Source organism: Trichoderma virens, assembly GCF_000170995.1.
Source record: "Trichoderma virens Gv29-8 chromosome Unknown TRIVIscaffold_81, whole genome shotgun sequence".
Taxonomy (NCBI): Eukaryota; Fungi; Ascomycota; class Sordariomycetes; order Hypocreales; family Hypocreaceae; genus Trichoderma; species Trichoderma virens.
In genome coordinates, this window is record NW_014013668.1 from 752,867 (window position 1) to 779,079 (window position 26,213).

Sequence of the window (26,213 nt, forward strand, 5' to 3'; positions counted from 1 at the left end):
AACTCGGATGAACTGGTTGAAACAGGCAGCCCAACTCGGTCAAGTGTAATAAGCTGACTGCTTCATACGACGCAGCTGTGGGAGAAAATAATACAATAAGCGGGCGCCAGGTATGCAGGTTGTATCAGATGCAAACTTAATTTACATACGCCACACATTAGGGTATTGTTGTCATCGTCAAATGCAGAGGTAGCATTAACTATTCAATCTACCTTATCACAAATGACTCGAAGGCTATCACCCTAAGCATTAAGCTAGCTGCCATGGATGAGGTGAAAGGTTTCATCCAAGTCAACCGGGCGTTAGTAAACCCGCAAATTTTCACTTTAAAAGTCACATCCTAGTGATTGACAATTGAAAATATTATGCCGTATTCAGAGAAACGCTAAAATCACACCAACAAATGTAATCATGGGCTGAACAAAAATATCAAACCAGCCAGTCACTTCGAAGCGGCTCTAGAACCTTGTATTTTCCTAGAAATCGGGTGCAATCTCAAGGGAGGGAAGTGAAAACAATGGAAAAGAAAACAAAAAAATTCCAAAGTCCAATATCTGCCCAGAGTAGCCCTCGGATAATCCATAAACTAGTGTTTAAGTACAGCTTTAACCTTGGACTCCCACGGAAAGAGGCGTGAAAGATAGTACTCCCAGTTACCGTGTACCGTTGAGAATCTGCTGCACATTGGGCTGCAATTTTTCGATAACTTCAAGTATCTCTGCCTCGGTCGTTTTCATGAAATCCTCGTCTCGAGCAAGATCACCCATGCTAAAGCACAGAAGAGTCAGAATGAATTGGATATTAAAGAGTAGAAAATTTGCGGGAAGGGAAAGCAATGGGAAACATACGGGTATAAAATATCGTGATTCCAAAATTTACCATGACTCTCAGGACCAAGAGCCGTAGCACTCACAAGCGATCGTGCTCCCTGCTCAGCAGTGCGGGCGAATACAGCCTGGAAGGGAACCATAAACACCTTGGTTGCCAAATTAAAATTTCGACCCAGATCAGTTTTACATAATCCGGGACAGACAGCATTAACGATAATGCCTGAAGAGTTGTTAGCAGTGGCTCGTGCGACTAGGTCCATATCAGCCATGCCGAGCAGCTTGACCATCGAGTAGCTTTTGGCAGCGTCCCATCCCTCTTCCTGATTAGAAGCCTTCAACAGGCTTCCTGTTGCACTGAACCATTCCTTCTTAACAGACTCGTGTCCCACACTTTCAACAAAGGTCAGACGAGGCTGTCTACCGGAGGCCGCCGTCTTTCGGAGAAGGGGGAGTAGCAAAATCGCCATGAGGGCAGTAGAAAGAACGTTGACTTGGATTGCCATCTCCCAGCCAGTCGCAGCCTTAACGTACGAGGGGTTGCCTAGACCAGCACAGAGTAATGCGACATCGAGATGGTCAGTCTTTGCCTCCAATGCCAGAACGAAAGCTTGAACAGAGGCATAGTCGATGAGATCAACCGTGACTATATCGATTGTGTCGCTCTTGCGGCCCGTCCGTTCCAAGATCTGTTTCTTTGCTACCTCTCCCTTCTCAACCGATCGCACACCAAGTATGAGTTTGTCGGCCCCGAGAGCAGAATATTTGATGGCGGCTTCGAAACCAAGACCGGCGTTTGCGCCAGTGACGAGAACTGTCTTGCCTGTGAATGACACCTTCGGGTCGGAAGGTGGATTCTTCACTGCCCAACGAAGCTTGGAGAGCTGGCTAGCTCCAAGTGGTGGTCCGCCGGGGCCTTCGGTAGCCGTGATACTAGTGGGAGATGACATGAAGTCTAGCTGCTGTAGTCAACTCTATACTATTGAGATCCCTTCCTCGGCAGTATAGCATTCCCAAAGTGTAGATATGAGAGGACAGATTTCTAGATGAGATATTTTTTTGGGCAGAAAGGAGGGGCTGCTCTTATCCAACGCCCATTACCACTTGAAGCGAAGGACTTCGAAGTACTTCGTACCTCCTGTTGAGATTACTACCTACCTAGGTACCTTAGTATGCAGTACGCATCCAACCGCGCATGTATTTCCGTTTTCCCTTGTGCCTATGCATGTACGGCATTTCCGATCCTCAATCGGTGATACGTGGGGCAGGCTACGTCGTTACTCAAGCCGAGGACCAACCTCCCAAATAGGCACCGTGACTTGCCAAGGCTCCTGGCAAGTTGGCTTAAGACTTGCAATGGACGCTTCATTTCCGCATGTTGTTGATGTTCGTGTTAGTGCAATCAGATGAATTTCAGTATGCATCGTTTCTTCAAAGGAGAGTTCTTCCACTTCGAGACGGTCCGCATTCTAGGCATGACCCCTCATGGGGGTGCTGATGTTGCGGAAGTGCTCGAGGCTGTGGGCAAAATCAAGGACGGCGACCCAAGCAGCTGGGAAAAGGCATGGGCAACCCAAGCCCGGAGAGCGGAGGCTCTGGCCGAGGAAGCGTGCGAGAATGGTGATCGAATTGCAGCCCGCCGGGCGTATCTTAGGGCGTCCAACTATACTCGAGCAGCTGCTTACATGCGACCTGGAGACGGGCCAAACCGTCCCGATCCACGCCACGTCAATGTCTGCGAAAAGGTCAACGGACTCTTCCGCAAAGCTACGGCCCTCTTCGACTGTGGCGTGGAATATCTGACTATCCCCTTTGACGAGAAAATCTCCTTCCCCGGCATCCTCTACCTACCCCCTCCGAATCGACGTACATCTGGCAAAATCCCAGTACTGATTGCCACAGGCGGCGCCGATGCCTTGCAAGAGGAACTCTACTACATGCATCCCGCAGTGGGCCCGGACTTGGGTTACGCCGTCCTGACTTTTGAAGGGCCTGGACAAGGTCTGACTCTCCGCCGTCACGACATCAAAATGCGCCCAGACTGGGAGGTAGTGGTCAGCTCAGTGCTTAATTACATCGAGAAGCTGTCTGAGTCCCACCCCGAATTCGATCTAGATGTCTCGCGCATTGCAATTGCCGGGGCATCCCTAGGCGGCTATTTCGCACTGCGTGCCGCTGCCGACCCGCGAATCAAGGCCTGTGTTGCCATCGACCCTGTCTACAGCATGTGGGACTTCGTGACGGCGCACGTCTCACCAGCTTTTATCGGTGCGTGGGAGCGGGGGTGGCTGAGCAACCGCTTTGTCGACTTCTTCATCCACATGGGCATGTGGTCGGCATTCCAGATGCGCTGGGAAGTGAGCATTTCTGGGACCTTCTTCGGAATTACTTCGCCAGCCAGCATCATGCAAGAGATGAAGCGGTATAGCCTGACACTCCCTGGTGATAAAAGCTATCTTGACCGCGTCAAATGCCCAGTGCTGGTTTCCGGTGCTTCTGAGTCTCTGTACATTGAAGCTAACCGCCACACAATGCGCGTGATAAGCGGACTGAAGCACCAAGCAGAGGTGGACAAGGAGGTGTGGATGGCCAACACTCCTGGGCAGGGATCATTGCAAGCAAAGATGGGAGCAATGCAGCTCGTCAACCAGAAGACATTCAAATTCTTAGATCGACATTTTGGAATACAGAGGCAGCAAATTCTTTGAACATTTCATTAAATATTGAACACTTTATGCTGGACGAGCTCAGAATCTCACATTATGTCATATTGTTAGGGGGTCGTGGCCTCGGTTCTCATTAGCCTGCCAACTACATATGTACCAGGCAACAGGAACGAAATAAGTATATTTTATCTACTATTTCTATATTCAGAGCTTCAAATTCGGATTGGAATTATTCTCATGTTTGTTCTCAGCTATGACGTAAATTTGCTACAGGCAAGGTAATCAGCTCCGTATTGGGTGCACGGAGGTACGTAAAATGTGAAGGTTGCGGTGTAATTGAGTAATTAAAAGTATATGTACTACGTAGTCAAGAAGAAGCTATATAGCAAAGGAACAGAAAAGAAACTAACAATCCTATAATGAAAAAAAAAAATGGACCAAAACATCCATATCCAGGTACTGAGATGATTCAGCGCTGCAAAAGTCGCCGTTCATCAGTCGCACGCATTGGTCGCATGAGGTACCATAATACCCGAAGTAACCACAGTGACCCTTTTTCTCACTTAGCGGCGACTAGGAGTTTCATTCGAATTACAATAAGCGACTCAATGTATATGTTCCACCAGGGCCCAGGCTACGGTAGCTGGCTCCACGAGCGAGACTAAAGAATCTATGTACGCGCTAGTGGACTAAAGGTCCTAAGATATGAGAGTCGAAAGTCACAAGCCAGTCCTCGAAGCGCTTCTTATTGCTTCTCAATCCCCTTCATGTTTCCCTCTTCTCGCCAGTCTTTAAGAATCCTCGTCCATTCCGTCATTCCCTTGGGATACGTTCCCCATCTTGCAGAATACTGCTCAGGCTTTCCCTCAGCGTTGTAATAGCTGGGAGTACAAGTTCGATGAAAGTTAATCTTCATCTCACCGCCTTCCTTTATCTGATTTCCCCAGTCCGCTGCAGCATCCTCTGTTGGTTCAATCACTTCAAAGCGTCCCTTCTTCAGCACACTTGCGATGACCTCAGCGATATGCTCTCCTGCTACGTACGTGGTGTGCGTCCAAGTCACTCCTACACCAGATTGTACAGCTCCAACATTAAAAAGATTGGGGAAGCCTCGAAGGTGAATGCCGAAGAGAGTCTTAGGTCCGTCCTCTCTCCACTCATCATCGAGTGTTTTACCTGAGCTCCCTACAATCTTGATTCCAGTTCGATGCTCGTAGTCTGACGCCAGATAGAACTCAAAGCCTGTCGCAAGTACGAGAACATCTACCTCATGCTCTTGTCCATTAGCCATGACACCTCGTTTTGTGAGATAAGATACACCTTTTCCATCCGTGTCGATCAATTTGACATTCGGCCGATTGAATGTGGCCAAGTAATCGTTATTGAAAACCGGTCGTTTACACATAAACGAATACCACGGTTTCAACTTCTCTGCTGTCGACTTGTCTTCTACCGTCTCATCCACAAGTTTGCGAAGACGTTCCATCAATCGTATGTTTGCCAGTTTCATCAACTCAGGTATTTCTTCTGGCTTCACTTCTACTCCAGCTTTTTTGGCTTCCTGGAACAGCCCTCGGATGGCTAGAACATCCAGACCCTCTAGCGCCGTGACCTCGACGTCTGACATGCTTCCTTCAAGCACACTGGCGAGAGTGTCCATTTGATCTCTCTGCCAGCCTGGCTTTAGGTTAGAGAGTAAATCATGGTCAGTTTTCCAGTTTTCGCGAAAAGCAACGGTTGCCGGAGTTCGCTGAAAAACTAAAAGTTTCCCAGAACTTTCGGCCAACATGGGGATGACAGATACGCCTGATGCTCCAGTGCCAATGATTCCGACCGTCTTATTAGCCAATTTTGTCATATCTCCTTTGCTATCTCCGCCAGTGACGCTATAGTCCCATCTACCAAGGTGAAAAAGAGGGCGTTCAAATTCATCAATGCCGGGAATTCCAGGAAGCTGGGGTTCGTGAAGCGTACCAGTTGCCATGACAACGAACTGTGCAATGAAATGATCAGATCGGTTTGTATGGATGTGCCATCGAGAAATTTTGCCGTCCCACAGCATAGAAGTTATTTGTGTTTGAAGATACGCGTTCGATGCCAGGTCCCATTTCTCTACAACTCGGCCAATGTGTTCGAGGATTTCTGGCCCAGATGCGAAACGAGTCGTGGGCAGATAGCCAGTCTCCTCTAAGAAAGGAAGATAGACGTATGACTCCACGTCACAGTATACTCCTAATTACGAACCATGAATGTCAATATGGCTATTGCCACGTGAAGGTTTTGGAGGATTGCCAACCTGGATATTGGTTCCAGTACCATGTTCCACCAAATCCTGACGCCTTGTCCAACATGACAAAATCATGTATGCCCTGCTCCTTCAGCTTAACTGCCGTTATAACACCTCCAAATCCACCTCCAACAATCAATGTCTTTGTTTCGCGAGTGACACTCTCCCTGGTTATCGGAACCCTGCCGATGTCATCTTTAAATCGAGAAAATGAGCCCTTGGCGGATTGAAACTGTGCTATGCCATCGGATCGAAGGCGTTTGGCTCGCTCTTCCTCATATTTAGCTTCAATACGTTTGATATCAAGATTCTGAGCCTTCAAAGGGTGAAGTAAGCAGACCGTATCAGCGGCTGGCGGTGCAAGAGGTTGCGGGTAATCAGGTCCTTGTAGCTGAGACATGTTAGGTTAAAGGTATGTACAAAATTGGATAAAATCTGAATAAGGACCGCCAAAGATGTTGTTGCGACATGAGTAAATTCGCGCGAAATGTTATATCAATTAATGAACCACATTCCACTCCTCAGCGAGCTCAGCTGATAGTTCTCCAGTAGCTCTCGATTTGATAGCGGCTCAACTGAGGTTACCAAAGGCCGACATTACGTTCCATGTCCGATACTGTAGCACAGCCTTGGCATTCGGTAGAAGAGGCATATCGGGGGCGGCAGATGCCGAATATGGTTGCACAGCCATTCGGCAGCCCCATGTTCCATCTGGCCGCACAGGTCATCCTCCGATTTGACAGGGAATGCGGAGAGTGGACCTGTCCTCTGGGGTATGATCGGCAGCTTCGGCTCCACCGAATTGTTCGGCGCTGTTTCTACAGTACTCCAGATGCGCTATTGATCTCAAGGATTGTGCGGCCGCGTCCAGTGCGAGAAGGATCAGGGGCTGTCTGACATTTTTGGTGACAAACAAATGACTGGTAGATGAGAAATTCATTGCAGGAATGCTGACGCCGCGAATGCATCAATAAGAGCTTGCGCAAGGCTTCACAGGACCTACTTGTACAATCGGGGTCCACAGAAAGCTTACATGTGCAGATGCTGACTGTGGCATGGCAACATTGACAGATCAGATACGCCACCAGCTGAATAGAGCTCCTGTACGGAGTACTCCGTATGGAGTTTGAAGTTCGATTACTCACATCAACCTTTCCCTCGGCGATTGGGTGCGGATTTACTCTTATCTGGGGTCTGACATGAAGAGCCCCCTGTCCTCGGACGGCTTAAGCGCCGCCATAGCCAATCGTTCTCAGTATCTCCACCCACCAATGTGATGTAACGAACAGTAATGCGCAGAGATCAATGGAGGGTACAAATACTGCATACTGCATATATGCCTGTCCAGAAAGGTTGTAGGTGGTTGACGCAATTTGGCCTAATTATGTAGCTACGAACAAGGGTAACAACGCGAGACATACTTCAACGAACTTGGAACGCCTTTGGTATTGAAATGATACGGCATGGGTGGTAGCAAAATACAAGATATTCCTCTTAATAGGGCACTGAGGGAAAGAGGTTACTAAATCACGTAAATATAGGTTTCCTGACAAACTGTATACTTATAGATACTGTGAAACAATAAAAAATACCAGTATGATTTTATAGACCTCTTAGTCAGTACCCTCCGTTGCTATTGGAAATTTAGTGCACTACTCCATAGGTCTCCTGCAAATTAAGGAAATCTACTTAACTTGAATGGTCCGGGTCCTATGCTGTTTTGACCATGGGTGTGGGGCGTCGCACAGGTACTTCTGAGGCTCCACAACATAGGTACCTACGCGCGGGGGGTTCTGGACAGCACTTGTACAATAGGTAGGTAGGTAGCTACCTGAAGAGGCTCGGGCATTACTAGGCTATAAGCAAGGCAAAAATAAATTGACCTGTACAGTTCCGGCTGTGGGGAGTGTGTAGAACCGATTTATGAAACAGCGACGGAAGGCAAATGATAGAGTAAGTGTTATTATACTAGTAGCGTACAAAATCTCAGATGAGCATAATGACCATTACTTACTATGAGATCCTGGATATTGTTTTTCTCGGAGAGACTATATGTTTATAGTAGTGCCAATTGAGGAAAGGAATAGACAACTTGGAAACCATAGGCCAGCTGAGCGCAGCACATATTCTATAGCACATAACAAATAGCAAGCGATAAGACAAATTATTACCCATAGTGATACAGCACTTGTTTTGGAAGTGGTGGTGTTAGTATTGAGTGATTTATACAGCTGAAGTGGTAGGATTCGGCTCCCCTGCGGCATCTCGATTGGTAGAATTCTGCAGCCTGCTAATCAAAACTTCTCCCAACATGCAGTGTACACAGCAAGGAAATTGTTGCCCCTCCGACTTTTATTTGTAATGCGTTATGTTTGATAACGATGGCGTTTTGTCCTCATTTTCCGCAACGTCTCTATACATCATACAATGTCAAGGTAAAATTATTTTCCGATGAAGAGGTGAATATTATACGGAGATAGATCTCCACGATCAAAAAATACGATTTACTGGGTCACAAATCTCACCTCTCTCAGCAGGGCACCTATAATCCCGGGACTACATCACTCTGCGCTCGTGTTGGTCCAGGCAGCGTCTAACAATGTTCAATTACTCGTACCCACCTGCCTAAACCATCAAGCTCCCCACCAGTAGCATTGTAAATTCGATCTCACTGCGCTTACACACAGCAGGGCTATGTTAATATAGGAGGCTTTTTTCTACATTAAGTAAGTGACCCCAATTATCTTACTGACACTAGGGAACCTTCATGTACCTAAGGGTTTGAAGTATAATTAGAATAGTTCTAGCTCGGTTTAAAAATAAAGGTATTTTTTATTATTATGAATTACATGTTACAGCTGTGACTAGCAACGGTTAATATGTAATTTCAGGTTGTTATTATGAGACTAAATGCCCCGCCTTTCTAGAGCTGGTTACCTACCTAGGTAGGTAAGCAAAGATGAGTGCTAAATACTCATGTGCCTACAAACTGTCCCTATATTAATTGCCATACTGCAGCATGAACTTCCATCTGATGTCCAAGGTGCTTGGCTCATACCTCTCCTACATTATTACGCATCATGTCAACATCAGCAACGGATAACTTCATCAGCGCCGCTCGATCGCGACGCCTTGCTTGTAACCGGTGCCACAGACACAAATTGAGGTGCGAACGAAGCCCAATTATGGTCAACGGGAGCATAGCTATTCCCCTGGGCACATGCAAGCGTTGCCAGAAGGCTCAGGTAGCCTGCCAGACTACCAATGGCACATACATTCCAAGCGGCGGCGATTCGTTAACAAATGCTACTGCCGCTTCTAAGAAGTCAGCTGAGAACATATCTCCAGCACGCCCGCCCGCCATCCCCAACACTTCTACTGGCGCGGCAACTCCAAATATCCCGAATCATGAAGACTCCATGCTAGATAGTCCGCTCTTCAGCGGCGATGACGCAAATGCCCTCCTCGATCTTGGCAACTTCGATTTTGACACTAGCGACTTTGGCCAGACCAATGAGCATTCAGCAGTATCGGCTGCCCTATCGACATCGCCGTCCCTTTCAAGTCATACTTGGGAAAATTACAACGATGATCCAAAACACAGCTCCAGGATGCTATCTGAATCATTTGTAGATTCGGCATACTTTGGTTCTACTCCGCGGCTTAATGGGTCGAGCGTCAGTTCGCACACCACCGTGAACTCTGACGACTCAAAGATGGTGTTGCAGCAAGACCCAATAAACCCCCGAGACAGTTTTAGGCTCAAGTTATTGGAACTGAACTCGTTACTTTTCAGTGATCTTCAGTGCATCACGGATGTCGAACTAGCAGAAGCACTATTCTCATTTGAGGGTACCAGTTTCTCCAGTCGCGACAGACCAGGACCGGATGGGAATCTCGTGCACCGTGTTCTCTTTGCTTCAGAGAGATTAATCGAACTGTTGAGCACCGCTGGAGCTGTCCATTTGCCTCAGGCTTGCCAAAATAGTACACTAACCACTTCCAAAGGCCAGCCCCCCTCTCTCAGGCATCCTAAGAACTCTACACACCCATCGACAACGTTGTCGCCTAATAACTATCGCAACAGTGTCAATAATGGTTGGGTGATAGACCGTATGTCTTCTGCTACAGGCTCATATGTTGTCAAGCTTCCTGTTATAATCTCTGTCCTCACCTGTTACGTCGGGTTGCTCTCCGTATATCACGCCATCTTCACTCATATCCACGATGCCTTGAGTGCCCTTGAGCCTACTCTACACGACTCAAATATCCAAAAGCAGCAACAGTATCAGCAACAGCAGCGCAATAAGGGATGGCTCGTGCCTCATTCTACAGCGCCAGGAGTACTGGCTGTTCCGGAGCCAGAGCGCCCGGTGCTACGGCATGAAGATGCTTTGAAAATACGGGTTCAAATGGAAGTTATGACGCATATGTTAGAACGAGTAGATGACGCATGGGCGGCCTCTCTAGTAGATGAGACTCAGGGAAATGGTGAGATCAGACACCTCAGCGACGGTAAAGGCGTGTTTGGGAGAGCATCGACAACATCGCTTTTACATAACATGTTAATCCATGAAGGTTATGAAGTTACAGATGATGACTCAATCATGGGACTGGGTAATTTGATGTCTATCTTACAATCAATCCGGAAATTATTAAGAAGTCATAGCTTTTCCTAACCGAGTTTTCAACGATAATATGAAGGGATGGCAATAGAGAAAAGAAGATATATATATATGTTGTTGAGAGTTCTAAGCAAATCAGAATTAGCATTTCACATCTATTGCCTTTTTTTAAGCCGGCTATTGATATGAGAAATCTTTGTAATAGTTCTTGTCTGCGTATCTTACGAAGCTATTGCAGCTTAAGCATTTGTACCACAGACATGAAGTGTGACGCACAATGCATTTCACTATCACCTAAAGTCCGATTTTCTCTAGTCTGTCAGAATCCTGTCTTCCAAGTTTGCATTCTACATATTTTCCCATACATGGCCACTGCTATAAGTTAGTGGAAACGCCCCCCGACAGAAATCGGCAACTAGAATCCCATCTACGCTCAATATAATACATCCCACCACCGCCGGCCCCAAACAATAATGCCTTCTAATGTAGATTATCTTTGTCACTATACAAAGGCTAACTCTTTTAATCAAGGCAATAGATTCCATAAAAGTGCTATGACTTAGTCTTTAGTTCAAAATCCAGAATCAATCCTTAGATATACTTCAATTAAATTGGCAGCAACTGATCAAATTAAACCTTGGAGATCTAGGCCCTACTATGTGCAGACGCACAAAACGTATAGCTACTGACCTTCATTATTATTATATTCACATGTTTGGTCCGCTTGCTGGAGTGGTATCCGCTTACTGTGGACAGAACAGAAATGTCTTTCTATATGCAAGAAAGGATAATAATGACCCTGGATAGAGTAGAACATTAAACCCTTTCAAACACCGGCATGTAGTCTAATGGGCACTGGACTCGGAGTGTTTGGCCCCCTGGCAATGTCGCGCCATAAGCATCCTTCCACTTCGCCCCCCTTGGCAAGTATACCTCCATATCTGCTACCCCTGGCTTCAAAACTGGACAGCATAGGTATTTATCACCGTACATATACTGCTTTCCAACTTCCCAGCATTTGATATCCTCCGGGAACTCGTAAAATAGAGTTCTCATAACAGGACTGCCCTTTTCATGGGCCGCCTCCATGAGCTTCCTAGTGTACGGCCTCATACTTTCACGGAGAGCCATGTACTTTTTGCAGATACTGTACACATCCGGACCATACGACCACACCTCGTTATTTGCGCCGCTTCGACATGTAGCGCCGCCAGTTGTACCAACTTGAGGCTGGCGCGGTTCGCGATCGCCATGAAGTCTGAAGACGGGGCAGAAGGCTCCCCACTGAAACCAGCGAACAAACAATTCTCGGAAGGCTGGGTCATTGGGATCACCTCCGTGGAACCCACCAATATCTGTGGTCCACCATGGGATTCCTGCGATACCCATGTGGAGTCCTGCTGAGAGCTGATTGCTGAAGCTAGACCATGATGAGGCGATATCGCCGCTCCAAACTAGGGCGCCATATTTCTGACTGCCGGCCCACGCACAGCGAACCAGGTTTACAATCTGTTCATGTCCTTCTTTCTTGAGACCGTCATAAAAGGCTCGCGAGTATGCAACAGGGTAGATGTTACCAACGCTAAGGTTAGAGCCGAGATGGTATCGGAAGTTGTCAAAGTCATACGCTGCATATTCGGGCTCTGCCTCATCCAGCCAGAACACCTTGATCCCTTTGTTGAAATAATTCTTCTTCACTTTATCCCAAATGTACTCTCTTGCCCTCGGGTTGGTCGCATCAAAGTGGACCGTTTCGCCCTCGAAATCCAGGCCGATGCGGACACCACGGTCCACACGGATGAGATAGCCACATTCAACCATTTCCTTGTAATTCTCAGAGCGTTTGTCAACGGTCGGCCAGATTGAAACCATCAGCTCAACTTTCATCTCGTCAAGTTCCCGAATCATTTCGTCAGGATCAGGCCAGTATGTGGGATCAAATTTCCACTCGCCCTGCATTGGCCAGTGAAAGAAGTCAATCACAATGAGATCCAAAGGCAGGTCCCTTCGCTTGTATTCTCGGGCAATTGTAAGAAGCTCTTCTTGAGTCTGATATCGCAGCTTACATTGCCAAAATCCAAGCCCATATTCCGGCATCATAGGAACCTTGCCGGTCGCATTCGCGTAGGCTTCCACGATCTCTGCTGGGCTGTCGCCGGTCACCACCCAATAATCCAGCGTCGTGGTGGAATATGCCTCGAATGTCATAATGTTACGACCGAGAACAGCACGTCCTACAGAGGGGTTGTTCCAGAGGATGCCGTATCCGAGGGATGAGAGCGCGAATGGCACCGTTGCTTGGGAGTTGCGGTGAGCAAGTTCAAGGTCGTGACCCTTCAAGTCAAAAAAGGGCTGCTGATACTGGCCCATGCCATAGATCTTTTCGCTGGCGGCGACGCTCTCAAATCGCATCGTGAGGTGGTAGTTATCCGTGCCAAGGATACTTTTGAACTCACGAGCCGCAATCTCAATGGCACTGCACTTGGGATCGAACACGTCCTTGCGGTTCCGGGTATACTCCTCGAGCATTAGCTCTCCCTTAGAATTCCATACCATGACCTTCCCCGACTTGGTCACAACAGCCTTGATCTTGCCATTGATAATGGTGCCCATATTTTCTGTAATCTCAATGCTGGAGACTGACGAACAAGGAGACTGGAGCGCCCAGTTCTGCCCCGACATGGAAGGCAGCATTGTTGCACGAATTCTAAGCGAATTTTCGCCCCACGGCTCGATCCAAAGCGTTTCGGCATCGTAAGTAAACACCAGGCGATTTTCCTGGGAGAATAGCATCGTGAACTAGTGATTGATTCCTTCTTTTTCTTTTTCTTCTTCTTCTTCTTTTTCTTCTTTTTCTTCTTCTTCTTCTTCTTCTTCTTCTTCTTCTTCTTCTTATTCTTCTTATTCTTCTTCTTCTTCTTCTTCTTCTTCTTCTTCTACTTCTTCTTCTTCTTCTACTTCTCTTCTCAATCTCTGGTGTCCTGAGTATCGAGAATCTATATCGGAGAAAATTCCGCAGCTTGTGCAGGGAAACTAATAGCAATGGCACTGGGTGGGAGGTACAAAAAGGGGAACCTGAACGACTTCCCCATACTAGGTTAGATATTTAAGCTGAACCTAGCAATACATTTGGGATAAATACCAGAGCATAGCTTTGATGGTGGCTGTATCTATGTCCCTGACCACCATCACCGGAGTAATTTTTTTAGTCTAACATGGTATGGGCAATTTCCTTGGGGTACTATTGATATCTACCTAGATAAGGGAAGTTTGATCATTATCTTATGCAGACCAGAAACTGCCCCTCCTCGAAAACTCTCCAACCCCACCCCCACCGGAGTCTTGGCGGAACCACCGCCTCCGCTGGGGCCGGCTTAATTCCTGACTGATCTATTACAGTAAAGACACCGTTGATCAAAGTAATATGGACTCTGGCACTCGATAGATTTGGCGTAATTCGTCACACAGTTCAGTAGCTATCGTGGTGGAATTACACATGACACAACCATATTTACCTATATTCTGAGCGCTTCCACATCTGGGAGAAGAGGGGGGGCGGAATACACAGTTTAGGGCGGCATCATGGAAGGCACTTCACTGTACTGTAGGTTTCTTCTCACTTGAGTGGTTATGGAATATCCAAGCTGCCTTTTTTCCCGAAGCTTAACAGTGATGTAATAGTGCTCCGGAAAAAGAACATGGCTCCACATTTCAATGAGCCGGCTGGGCTGTTTCCCGGTGGTAGATAATAATTCAAAGGAAAAGAAAGGAGGAGGAGGAACAGCATAGGGGGGAAGTTTACGGGCGAATATTCATCTATATAGATGAAGCTCGAAGTTGCATGAAGCCATCTTCAGAGGAAAAGTCTACCACCACCCGTGCTCGGGACGTTCATTAAGATCAGATATAACCTAATCATGCTGTCCTCTGTTATTCCCTCCACGAGCTGCCACCCTGACAGCCAGCCTCACTAAGCTTAAATTTCACCCATGGATCCCCAGGTCATCAGTTACCCCACCGGAATATCACCCGACTCCTACATAGCATCCGATCAGAATATCAATTAATAGATTACAGCAATAGCCGCGCTAGACATCCTGAGGCTTTGGGGAAACAAGCCAACGGTTCTATGAGAATGGACCAAGATTTTGCAAATCCGGGTGTTTCGTCGAGAGCTAGGTGACTTCTCCGCAGCCGAGCACTAAGATGAGCGTTGCGATGAAATATGTTATTTTTTGAGTCCTGATTCGCTTTGCCGCCACTTGGGGGTAGAGCCGAACCGTCCCGCAACTCCACAGTCAATTTGTGTGGCGTGGTACCGTTAAAATTACGCGCAAACCCATGGGAATCGCGCCGTAGTCAGGGCGTATGTGTACAGATATCAAGCGACGGAAACAAGCCGCAATTAAACAGAGGTTATCGAGAGAACACAGGCGACATGTCCAAACCCAAGCTGGCCAACACGCCCAATCCAGCCTGAGTTCTAGAAGCGTATCAACCATGTCTCATTGGTACCAACAATGTCTATCACGTTCTAGCCAAACTAATAGACAGTTGAACTGGCATAAGTCTGGGGGGTAAAGGCCACATAGACTTAAAACTTAACTCTTGCTCTAAACTTCCGGTGAATCAATGTGGTGCGATATAAGCATAATACTGGGTACATGTTTTTTCGCCTTGCTTTCATCCACAAACCGATCCTCATACTATATAAGCACCTAATTTTCCTCCCTCGCAATCATAGATGATACAACGATTCCTACCTAATCTTTCTCTGCAAGGTCATCTAATATGATCAAAACTAGCTACGATTGACGGCCCTATCACCAACGTGACACTTCTGTGCAGAATACTAGATCGTCGGGTGCATCAGACAACATACACCCCTACCCGGTTATACAGACCGATCTGAGTTATCCCAGTTTCGCCTAGGAGAGAGCATTTTGCTCTGCTCAGTTACACTGGGCGTCGCGTGCAACTATATCAGCATACTTAACGCTGAAAAGCGACCAAGGTCAGTGGGGGGGAATTGTCTGCTGGGGTATCGTGAAAATGGGGGGAAAGGCAGGAATCCCGAAAGGAGTGGGCACAGGAAACAACATCAGTTATGCGAGGGCTGCCCACTGAGCGAGTTAGTGCGACATGGTCCATAATAGGGAGGTACATAGGTAACTTAATGGAGCTCCATCTACTCCGCAGGTACGTCAGCTTTCCCCGAAAATTCTGCTATCAATATTTGGTATTAATTCCAGCCCCAAGTTTTTCTCCAATCCTGTTGCCGTGCTGCCTCACGCAGGTTACCAGGATTACTCTGTTATCGTTATTACAGCACCCAAACGAGATCGCTATTTAACTCTGTATAACATAAGGACTGAATGTCAGACATGGTGGCCGCCAGCCAGGTTGGATCAAAACGGAATGTAGGCATGGGTAAGAAATGTGGCATTTGTGATGCAACTTTTAGCAGGCAGGAGCATCTTGACCGCCATACTAAGAGTCACACTCGTGAGAAGCCATTCAAGTGCCTGATTTGCGGGAAAGGATTTTCTCGCCAGTAAGTGGCTCGCGCTTCAGCCCCTCTGTTCTACCGTCTGCACATACGAGATAGCATTTGTGACGCTGTAATAGGGATGTACTGAGTCGTCATCGCACGTCGCACGGGCAGGAGAGCGAAGAAACCACCGCTGCGCGTTCCAGAGCATGTAGGCAATGTGCAACAAGCCGAGCCCGCTGCTCCCGGAGTGATCCGTGCAGGCGGTGCGTTGAACGCCACTTGACTTGCACTTTTCCTACAGCGCGGAAAACTAAGGCACCAGCGGTTGCCGGCTTGAGGGCGGGCATTGGCAGCGAGCCACAAGATATGAGCATGGAAGCAATTCATCAAACATTTGTAAGGCGGGCTGGGGACAGGCCCTCGCCGCTTACCGCCGGACCTGAGGTATCCATAGACGTCAACAGCACCGGTCTGAACGAATGCGTGCACGAGGGGGCAAATTCCAATCACTTAGCATCCAGAAGCGATGCTTGGACCCAGCAACCAGCCATATTTGAGGCTTCGCAGGCCGTTGGGTCATTGGACTCTGGCACCCACCATCTCTACGAATTCAGCTCTATCTCGGGGTTGAATGAGCAGGCCATGGACGTGCTCTCGATAAATTGGATGTCTCCTGAGAAGTCTACCTCATTTGGGTGGAACGGGCTCATTGCTGCGCCGCCTTGCACTGAGAATGATAGCAGCGATCAATATATGCCCTTTTTCTTCGCTGCCTCGGATCCTTTGCCCGATCCTAATCAGGAGTGCGTGCCAAGTAACGGACAAGCACGCAGCTTTGGACGAAATGAAACCAGCATCAACAGCGCCAGTCACTTGACTTTTGCTCCCAGTAAACTCGAGTCGGAGGGAACCAAATCTGTGACTGGGAGCTACTACGTAGATGGGGATGGCTCTCGAGCGCCGTTTCGCGGCCAAGCTACCGGACAATGGAGGAGCCAACGGATGATATTTGCCAACGACGCATCTACACCTGGAAGCAATGTAACTGATTACACCGACGGTGGAACATGTGGTGTATGGAGTGGTGCTTTGGTAGGTGTGGGCGGTTATAACAACATGATACGAGAAATTCACCTCAAATTGGGCAAGAAAAATGAGGTTATCGATGCCAATTCCCTCCCATCTATGCAGTGCATTGATGCATGCGTCCAGTCATATTTCGCTATTTTCCACCCTATATTCCCTTTCATTCGGAAGAGGACATTCTCGGAAGAGTCAAATGAGCACTGGATGCTTCTCCTTACTGTTGCCGTAATTGGGTCCAAATACGCCACCACTCATGAGGAGAGACTACTTAGCCCGGAGTTTATCGCTATTCTGGACAGCATATCTAGCAGCCGAATGTACTCTTACCAACAAATGGAAACCGGAAACCCTTCACCATCACCATTATGGGGGTCGGGAAATAGCGCATTTAAACTGCCAACATTGCAGGCGGCTATCCTCTCCTTGATCTGTTCGCTACATAGAGGTAGACTAGACGTGACAAGGCAGGCGCTACTCGAACGACACTACCTTGTTGGAGCATGCACCGACTTAAATCTGCTGGATAGGGATTTTCAGGACAGTCTTCGCAATCATGATTATAACAAAGTCGTCCAGGACTGGCCTATGAACCAGTCTCGTATCAGAACTGGTTTGATGATATGGGTACGGCCTATAAAGCAAGAAGTCTAGCCACCTCCCTTATCTGACTTGCCTCTAGTTACTTGACGCTATGATCTCGTACGAGTTCAACACCGCTCCGTTGATGCAACTTGTGGATGCAAATGTCCCCCTGCCCTGCGAGGATGGCATTTGGGAATATCCATCGGAAGAGAAAGTTGTTGCAGAGCAGAAATCATCTGGTATAATACCTGCGAGAGTGCTTGGACTTTGTATAAGATTGGTAAGCTGACAATGCCCACTTATAGTAACGCTGCTAGGCACGATTGAGATGTTATATATCGAGAAGAAGCTCCCGGAGAACCTGAGCGAATTCAGCACCATTTTAATTATACATGGCATTTGGCGAAGGACTAAGGAAGTTATCAATCAGAACCGGACGCAACTGGCAAACTGGATTCCCAGTGCTGCAATCCAGGCTCGAGAAGCCCAACCAAGCGCTTTGACAGAAACCTGGCCGCCATCAAATCCAACACTATCGAAGTGGCGCAATAGTGCTTGTGATTGTCTAGACATACTGCACTGGCGGGCTAATGCGAAGGCAGCCAGTACTGGTGGATTAGAACACCATACCGTCATGTATTTACATTTATCTCGCCTCATTTTACTTACCCCTCTAAGGCAAATCCAAACATTGGCAACCAATCTTAGGAACACAAACACTATGAACTTCGCTGTCAACGAGAGATATGCAGACGCAAGCAACTGTGTGCTGAAATGGGCTATCAATGATTCGTTCAAAGCCCGGCTCGCAATCATTCACGCTGGCGCGCTTTTTTGGCATATACGACGGTACTCTAGAAGGAGCTTTCTGGAGCCTTTCACCATATACATGGCCACGCTCATCATCTGGGCGTACAGTACCTCGGTGCAGTTTGCAAGACAGCAGGAAGAACTCCAAGTTACGCCTTCTAGAGAGGGGTCCCGATCGCCTGAAACCCGCGCTGTAAGCACTGTGTGCCACCAACCAACGATTCCCACGCAGGATGAGGAATTGTGTTCGGAAGTCTCTTTCTTTTTTATTGATCGACCATGTGACGATGAGATGGTTCAAATGTACCTCCGTTTTGGTAATAAGATGTCCGCGCATATGACAAGAGTTGGAGTCATTACACAAGTCTCTGCTCCAGGCAGAATCCTCCAAGAAGGCATCCGGCTCCTCGCAAATCGCACAGCAGGTGCCGCTTCTGTATCCATGAGTGGCGCAGGTGAAAAAGACATACCTGAAACGACTACATGGGGGGCGGAACAGTCATACATGGAGGTTCTCGTTGCCTTGGCTCAGGCAATGGAGCAGAAGCAGGCATGATCATCCCCGACTCATATATAACTCATGGCCATAACGTACCTCCAAAATGTGAACTCTTTTATTGCCAAAGTAATGAAACCAACCTCAGAGTTCTCATTAAGATGCAACAGAATTAGTAACAACCCTCCCCCTCTGAAGACCAACCAACACGTCCCGACGCCCCTGACCACCCATATGCTGTGAATATGCGAAACAGTGCGTCTTGAGATGTACGAATATGTACCATTCCCCAGACCCACCCCCATCGCGATTTGGTTTCCCGTCCCCAGATCTTAGCCTTTCCCCACCGCGATGCCACCGGGCCTGGCCACTCTCTAAACGAATCTCTCCTTGAACTATAGAAGGAGAGTGATCGAATGGGAATACCATAACTCTCGCCGGTCTTCAAATTAACGCTCAATACCATGGGGACGTCACGACTACGACTTCCCATTCGAAGTGATTAATCCATCACACCACATGTCTCTCCACCCACATTTCCCGTTAGTTTTAGCCACCCCCCCTCACGTTTCCCCTATTCCCAATAACCTTAACCTTCATAGAGTGAGGGGAGACTCGACAGAACAATAACACAGTTATATGAACCCATACGCACTGTTAGCCAACAGTGCGTGAATGGACACTCTCATTCCCCTGCAATACTTATAATTGGAGCCGTGAGCCGTAACATTCCCAACCCGTTCCCATCATCCTCGTCTATCTCTACTCTGCCCCATTTCTTAAGCTTCCGCGTAGCAGTAGCTATGGCAAACGTCGATGAAAAGGTTGATGATGCCATCCTAGAGCACAATAGCTCCAATGGTGGTAATGACGTTGTGCTCGCGAGGCAAGCAGCTCAGGTTGAGCATAGCCTGGGTTTCATACAAGCTCTTCGCAACTATCCAAAGGCTGTCATGTGGTCGGTTCTGTTGTCGACTTCGATCATTATGGAAGGCTACGATATAGTCCTCATCTCTTCTTTTTTTGCACAACCATCCTTCCAGAAACGATACGGCGAGTTTGACCCTAGGTCTAATACATATCAGATCTCCGCGTCGTGGCAGAACGGCCTCAGTAATGCTGTTAGCATTGGTACCATTGTTGGTGCTTTTGCTAACGGATACTTTACGCACAAATTCGGTTATCGAAAAGTCCTCTTGGCGTCTCTCCTGCTCGTTGTCGGTTTTGTGTTCATCCCCTTCTTCGCTCCCAATCTTGGTGTTTTGTTGGTTGGAGAGCTACTTTGTGGTATCCCTTGGGGAGTTTTTGCAACCATGGTACGTTCCAGACGTTTTTAATTCAAGCTCCAGGCGCGTTTTCAAATGTTAAAAGTCCTGCTATGCTCCAACTTCTCCCTCTCATCATTTCGCTCTCCTGAGTTTGATAAATTTGTTGATTGGAGGAGAGAGGACTCAATCTCTACTAGTTGATAGCCTCTGTGCGCCACGATGCATTACTACAGCGTTGATTTATTGACAAATCTAATCAAACAGGCCCCTGCATACGCTTCAGAAGTCTGCCCAATGGCTCTCCGTGGATACTTGACCGTCTACGTTAACCTCTGCTGGGCTGTTGGTCAGCTAATTTCCGCTGGGATCCAGGCTGGGTTCGAGAAGAATGCGACAGAATGGTCTTATAGAATCCCCTTTGCGATTCAATGGACCTGGCCCATCCCCTTGTTCTTCATTCTCTGGTTTGCCCCGGAATCACCGTGGTTCTATGTCCGTCAAGGTTTATTCAGCGATGCAGAGAGGAGTATCATTCGCCTCGGTGCTGATAGAGGTATGGCTAAGCAGGTCTTGGCTATGATGGTCCATACCAATGAGTTGGAACAGTCAATTGACAAGGGAACTTCGTATTTGGATTGCTTCTGCGGCATCGATCGTTATCGAACTGAGATTGCTTGCATGGCCTTTGCTGCTCAGCCATTTTGTGGATCAGCCATGGGGGGGACTCCGACCTATTTCTTTGTCCAAGCTGGGTTGCCGACATCAATTTCGTTCCAGATGTCGGTCGGCGGGCTGGGGCTCGCATCTGTGGGAACCATCATCTCTTGGTTTCTAATGCATCATCTGGGAAGACGTACCATGTACCTCTGGGGCTTGGGTATACTGACCGCGATTTTGCTAATTGTCGGATTCATCAGTGCTGGGGCTGCTGACTCGGTCGGGGGCAACTACGCCCAAGCGAGTATGGTCCTGCTATGGCAGTTCGTTTATTACCTGACCGTCGGCCCCATATGTTACGCTATTATCGGCGAAGTATCCTCAACTCGTCTCCGAAATAAAAGCGTCTGCCTTAGCCGAATCACTTATTATATCGCTCAGATTATCTGCAATGTGGTCAATCCTTATATGCTGAATCCGACTGCCGGAAACTGGCGCGGGAAAACCGGGTTTTTCTGGGCCTTCTGGGCCTTCATCTTTTTCGTGTGGACCTGGTTCAGGCTCCCTGAAACAAAAGACAAAACGTTCGAAGAACTAGATATTCTCTTCGCGCGAGGCATCAAGGCCAGGGAATTTGCGAGTTACAAAGTCGACGCTTATATAGAAGGAGAAGAAAAGGTGGCAAAGAATGCATAGATATTCGCATGAATGACTCATGATCTTTCCGTCTTATTTTAGCAGTAAATCACAAACGATGAGGAAGATATTTTTTAGGCAATTTTTACTCTATCTTGGTTACAATATCACTAGTTCGAAGCTCAGTTTTTAATTAATTTCCAATAACATGTCAAATGACAACCCTATCTAGGGATAATCAATTCATTGACTATTATTTACTGCTAACAGGTTCCAACAGGTGGTATTTTTGATGCATTTTCAGCTTCCTTAAATAAGAGTGCCGTTTTTAGCTTCCACAATTCAGGGCCAAAGGCTTAGGTCCAGGCTGGTTCAACGATATCGCACTGGCCTAATCTTTTACCAGCTTGGCTCTAAAATAACTTGACTTATCGAACAAACCGTAATTGAAATTATTTTCATAATGTAAAGTCATGAATCCTAAAATATATTATAAAGCACCATTTGTCTAATGGTTACTACATTGCCTCTTTGGTACTTAATTGTATACTATTTGTATTGCAACAAAAGTGTTAGAATATATAAGACTCAAGCCCCCTGAACACAACATCCACGCAAGTTTCTAAATATTTTTCAACCTCTTGCTTACTATGCCATGCAGCGTTGTACGCAGCGCTCAGGCACAATTGATTTCTGTATGTTCCTAAGAAAAACCCAAGACCATTCCGAAGCTCTTCTCCTGTTACCCATGGATCGAAAACGGAGATAGCACCAGCCTCTGGAGGTATGATCTTGTCAACGATGCCCAGGCTAGAAATTGATACAGATGGCTGAGCACTGGGGGGTGGCACTGCTAAAGGACCCTTCACCGCCGGTGGCAACTCCCGTGTGCCAGCTGCCCAATAGTATGGTGCAAGTTGAAAATGTTCTGCATCATCTCGGATATCATGGTAGAATTTCTTCATTTCTTGGAGAACTCGGAAGAATTCTTTAGATTCCGCCCGGTGCTGCTCTAAGGTGTTGTTATCACCAGTAGCCGGAATGTTAATATCCACCAACAGGCTCGTTCCCGATCCTGAGTGATATAATGCAGCAGGATGTTTTGCAGAATTGTATGGCTCAGTGCAGTTTCCACGCTCATTCCGCAAGATATAGCTGACATATCTGGCCCTCTGTTGTTTGGGGCCCTTGGTTTGAAGATCTCTCATCATGATAGGAATGGCAGCATGGAAGAGATGTGTTACAGTGACACCAATATATGAGCATGCATGCAGCAGCTTCGAAGTCTTCTCTTGTGAAATCGTCAGGGCAATCCGCTGGTGCATTCCGGGAACAACCTCCCCTTTCTTCCATGGAATAAGTAACAGAGGAATATTGCTCTCCAACTGTTGTTCTTTCAAGGCTGCTACGTTTGCTAATCGCTGTTGCTGCCGTTCCGTCAGGCTTTTTGGTAGATTCGCCGCCACGCGAAAGGGTGGACTCATATTGCCAAACTCGGAGCCATCATCAAATGTGGGGAGCTGAAACAAAGATCCCTGGTTGTAGGCTTTCGAGCCAATATTAACAAGATTTCCCAAGAGAAGAAGAGTGCCGACACCGTCGATAACATCATGAGGAGAACGTAGAACAAGGTCGCGGCAGATCAGTCCAGGGCGATTCCCCTCACGTGGCAAAGAGGGGGGTGTGATAACAAACAAGGTTGGAAGCTCTGGAGCGGGAGGGTCGTTGTTTGCCCATTCTGAGCCAGTCTGGTTCGTCGAGACTTTGACAAAAGTTTGGTCGAGCCAGACCTGCTGGTCCGCTATGGTAGGAATCGTGCGATACAGCTTAGTAAAGCTATTCATGCCCGCATTATATTTCACTTGCGACGCAATTGTCGGGTGATCGTGCCTAAGCGTCAGCCAAGCCTTACGCAGAGCCGTATCAACGCGTGTATCCGAGCCATCGTCAAGGGAGTCAAGAGAGTTGAAAGAAAGTGATATGTGACCGGTGATGGCGAAAAACATTCGACCGCTGCCTTCGTATAGCTTCGACAAAACAGCATAAGCTTGTTCAATCTCATCAACAGAACGTTGCCAAACCCCCTGTTCAACCTGTTGCCAGGCATACTTGTTATATTGAGCTGCCATTGTTGAACTTGACTTTATAGGCTTATGCGGATTTGATTAGTAACTCAGCAAATATCCGAAACCGAACGTTGCCGAATGTCGATGAGAATAATTACAAGATGAATTAGAGAAACTTATATTCTTATATTTATGAGAAGATTTCTCAAGCTACACATATAAACCAATTACAGGAATACAAACGTTCTATCAGATGACCTTGAATAGCAGTTGCGACTAACATGAAATAATATTAAGAGCGGTATTCCCCGAATTATTTTCCGATGTTGAGCCAGCCGAGTAACAGAGGTTCTCAGCTTTAATTAAATCACGATCGCATACAGTGCACTAGCGCTGCCTTATAAGTCCTTTCGAGTCTCATGTCCCATAAGCCCACTCGCACGCTCCGTGGTGCGTCCCCGATCCCAAAACTTGAAAAATGACAGTTCCCGAAGCCTTTGTTACACTCGCTGCGCGGTGCATCCCCGATTGCGAATGACCACATTAATTAACTTACCTAACCTATGACTGCACTATAATGCCGCTCTTCTCAGCTAACGTGAACTAAGTCGACCGGGGGATTCAACAACTGGCTGTGGTCAACTCGACTCCACGACCAGCGCCGTCACACAACTACTCACCAGGGAATGGGCACGAATCTTGCTTGGGCGTGAGATCAAGCCTAGGCGATTGCAGGCTTTATTCAAACCTACGCGATACTCGTTGCCCCAGGTGTTTGAGAGACTATACGGAATACTTTCAAGCGAATTGATCCGCAGACTGTATTCCTCCGTAAATATCCAATCGCAAATGACCAGACAGAGGCAAATTGCGGAATCGTGGGAATTGGGGAGCTTCTTAGCAATGATCGCTATATCTATTACAGCCTGGTATGTCTTGGCGCTATAAGGGATGGAAGTCTTGCGGTTGTGACCTGTTAGTGTACGGATAATGCTTTAGTGTAGGGGCACTATCGCGGCATTTTACGTGATGTGGTTCAGATTCGAATCCATAATTTCACCATCGCTCAGTGGAGGAGACTTTCTATCTGAAACATATACAGTTAGTGTTTCTAGTGCATATCAGGTGTCATCAAGGAGGACTTACGGCACGAGTCTCAAGTCTAGCTGCTTGAATTTTATCAACCAGAACTGCGCGCCCTACATTTAGGATATATCCACGCCTTGTTGAATGAAAAGTATAATCACCAAGCTGAGACGCTCTGTTGCCTTGATACAGTATGTAAAGGCCCCCACAGAAGACGGCCCTCGTCCCCTTGTATCATTCGAAAGTTACATGCTTCTGGAATACTGTCAACTCATCCACCTCAGATCAATATCTTGGCCGGCTGCCGCTCCAAATCATCCCTCAATCCCCCAAGCATAGCCGCATTCACCAGCATAGTCTGCGCCTCCCACCGCGGCATAAATATGACCTTCAAAAACTCCCAAGCCACCCAAAATAGATTGCTTGCTCCTCCCCCATCAATAACGCTCTTTTCAAACGCCTTCTGCAAGCCATTGAATGGCAGCCACTCACTTCCATATCCTTCATGTATATGTCCAAAGACATGTAATTTAGGCTGCAGCTGCCACAATATTTCCAACAAGTACACACACCCGTATTTCAAAAGATCAAGATGGCCTCTGGGAGGGCCATGCGTGACCAGAATATCAATTTCTCGGGGCACTTTACCATTCCATATATTCACCGCTCGTGGATACTGAAAAGCCCAGTTGCCCTGTTTTGGGGTCCATGGGCTCCCGTAGACCGTGATATGTCGACCGTTGGCGCATTTGAGAGTGTGTCGTTCATCTCGGAGATAGATAATATCTCCCCAATCCACTTCCTCGCGCTCGTCGTGGGAAGTTTTAGATCTATCACCCCAGTTAGGGTCAAGGTAGGTGTCGTGATTTCCGGCGATAACTATTTTGTGTAGGTGAGGCAAGCTGCGTAGCCAGGATACTGTAGTCTGCAGCTCAGCGAAAGATCCTGATTGTGTCAAGTCACCAGCGTGGATGAGAATATCGCTCTCGGGGATGGGCGGTTGCTTGTTATGGGTGTCTGAAATACAGACGACTGAGAGCGCATTGGTGATTGGGCGAGATGGGAGACTGCGCTTTGAAGCGTACAAGTATATCCATCGCGCAATAAAAAGACACGGTGCTTGGAGAAAGACAAGCCAAGGGCTCGGCCGGCGTCGGTGGATGAGATCCTCGAGGGAAGACATTCTTTGACCAATTCTATTTCAACGGGCTGTAAAAAAGCATAATTCAAAGTTAAATTTAGGGCAAGTTGCTAGTTTAGTAGCTTGGAGTTCAAGGGAGTATATGATTTTTTAAGCTACCGAGGCATACTCCGTACACTTAAAATTTTTTAAAATATACAAGTTTTGATTAGCTAAGTGTTCACTACCAGAATGTTTGTGACTATCGGTCTAATATAGGGTAGGTAGGTGCAATTAAAACAAAACTTCAAATGCTACCATGGTTTGTACATTACCTTCTGGTCTCACCTTGTGAACGATTATTGCATTTGGTTACCTCACATGACGGATCGCGAAATTCCCATTTGCAGTTGGTTTTGGCCACGACTCACCTCTAACCCTACACCTCTCCCCTTTTTCGGCGCATCTCATCTAAGTCTGTTAGTTGTCCCATGCAGAAGAACGAGC

The 26,213-nt window shown here is 47.3% G+C and overlaps 9 protein-coding genes across 9 annotated transcripts; 4 read left to right on the plus strand and 5 right to left on the minus strand.

Moving 5' to 3' along the window:
- Window positions 1–356: 356 nt before the first annotated feature.
- TRIVIDRAFT_209800 (uncharacterized protein) lies at window positions 357–1,837 on the minus strand (the record flags this gene model as incomplete). The annotated part of the gene is made up of 2 exons (XM_014098929.1): window positions 357–768; window positions 849–1,837. 2 exons carry the CDS (start codon window positions 1,775–1,777, stop codon window positions 654–656), a joined length of 1,044 nt encoding a protein of 347 aa, XP_013954404.1.
- A 408-nt stretch (window positions 1,838–2,245) lies between these two features.
- Window positions 2,246–3,535, plus strand: TRIVIDRAFT_68777 (uncharacterized protein; the record flags this gene model as incomplete). Its single annotated transcript, XM_014098930.1, has 1 exon — window positions 2,246–3,535. One exon carries the CDS (start codon window positions 2,246–2,248, stop codon window positions 3,533–3,535), a length of 1,290 nt encoding a protein of 429 aa, XP_013954405.1.
- Window positions 3,536–4,238: 703 nt separating this feature from the next.
- On the minus strand, window positions 4,239–6,180 carry TRIVIDRAFT_47764 (uncharacterized protein; the record flags this gene model as incomplete). Its single annotated transcript, XM_014098931.1, has 2 exons — window positions 4,239–5,725; window positions 5,790–6,180. 2 exons carry the CDS (start codon window positions 6,178–6,180, stop codon window positions 4,239–4,241), a joined length of 1,878 nt encoding a protein of 625 aa, XP_013954406.1.
- Window positions 6,181–8,860: 2,680 nt separating this feature from the next.
- On the plus strand, window positions 8,861–10,648 carry TRIVIDRAFT_68779 (uncharacterized protein; the record flags this gene model as incomplete). Its single annotated transcript, XM_014098932.1, has 3 exons — window positions 8,861–9,767; window positions 9,912–10,397; window positions 10,611–10,648. 3 exons carry the CDS (start codon window positions 8,861–8,863, stop codon window positions 10,646–10,648), a joined length of 1,431 nt encoding a protein of 476 aa, XP_013954407.1.
- A 573-nt stretch (window positions 10,649–11,221) lies between these two features.
- TRIVIDRAFT_68780 (glycoside hydrolase family 31 protein) lies at window positions 11,222–13,198 on the minus strand (the record flags this gene model as incomplete). Its single annotated transcript, XM_014098933.1, has 1 exon — window positions 11,222–13,198. One exon carries the CDS (start codon window positions 13,196–13,198, stop codon window positions 11,222–11,224), a length of 1,977 nt encoding a protein of 658 aa, XP_013954408.1.
- Window positions 13,199–15,831: 2,633 nt separating this feature from the next.
- On the plus strand, window positions 15,832–18,933 carry TRIVIDRAFT_193174 (uncharacterized protein; the record flags this gene model as incomplete). The annotated part of the gene is made up of 5 exons (XM_014098934.1): window positions 15,832–15,959; window positions 16,034–17,609; window positions 17,665–17,806; window positions 17,873–18,525; window positions 18,610–18,933. The coding sequence occupies 5 exons, from the start codon at window positions 15,832–15,834 to the stop codon at window positions 18,931–18,933; spliced, it is 2,823 nt and encodes a 940-aa protein (XP_013954409.1).
- A 743-nt stretch (window positions 18,934–19,676) lies between these two features.
- Window positions 19,677–21,494, plus strand: TRIVIDRAFT_68782 (uncharacterized protein; the record flags this gene model as incomplete). The annotated part of the gene is made up of 2 exons (XM_014098935.1): window positions 19,677–20,189; window positions 20,406–21,494. The coding sequence occupies 2 exons, from the start codon at window positions 19,677–19,679 to the stop codon at window positions 21,492–21,494; spliced, it is 1,602 nt and encodes a 533-aa protein (XP_013954410.1).
- A 512-nt stretch (window positions 21,495–22,006) lies between these two features.
- TRIVIDRAFT_58647 (uncharacterized protein) lies at window positions 22,007–23,563 on the minus strand (the record flags this gene model as incomplete). The annotated part of the gene is made up of 1 exon (XM_014098936.1): window positions 22,007–23,563. The coding sequence occupies one exon, from the start codon at window positions 23,561–23,563 to the stop codon at window positions 22,007–22,009; it is 1,557 nt and encodes a 518-aa protein (XP_013954411.1).
- Window positions 23,564–24,866: 1,303 nt separating this feature from the next.
- On the minus strand, window positions 24,867–25,769 carry TRIVIDRAFT_48115 (uncharacterized protein; the record flags this gene model as incomplete). The annotated part of the gene is made up of 1 exon (XM_014098937.1): window positions 24,867–25,769. The coding sequence occupies one exon, from the start codon at window positions 25,767–25,769 to the stop codon at window positions 24,867–24,869; it is 903 nt and encodes a 300-aa protein (XP_013954412.1).
- Between the last annotated feature and the right edge of the window lie 444 nt (window positions 25,770–26,213).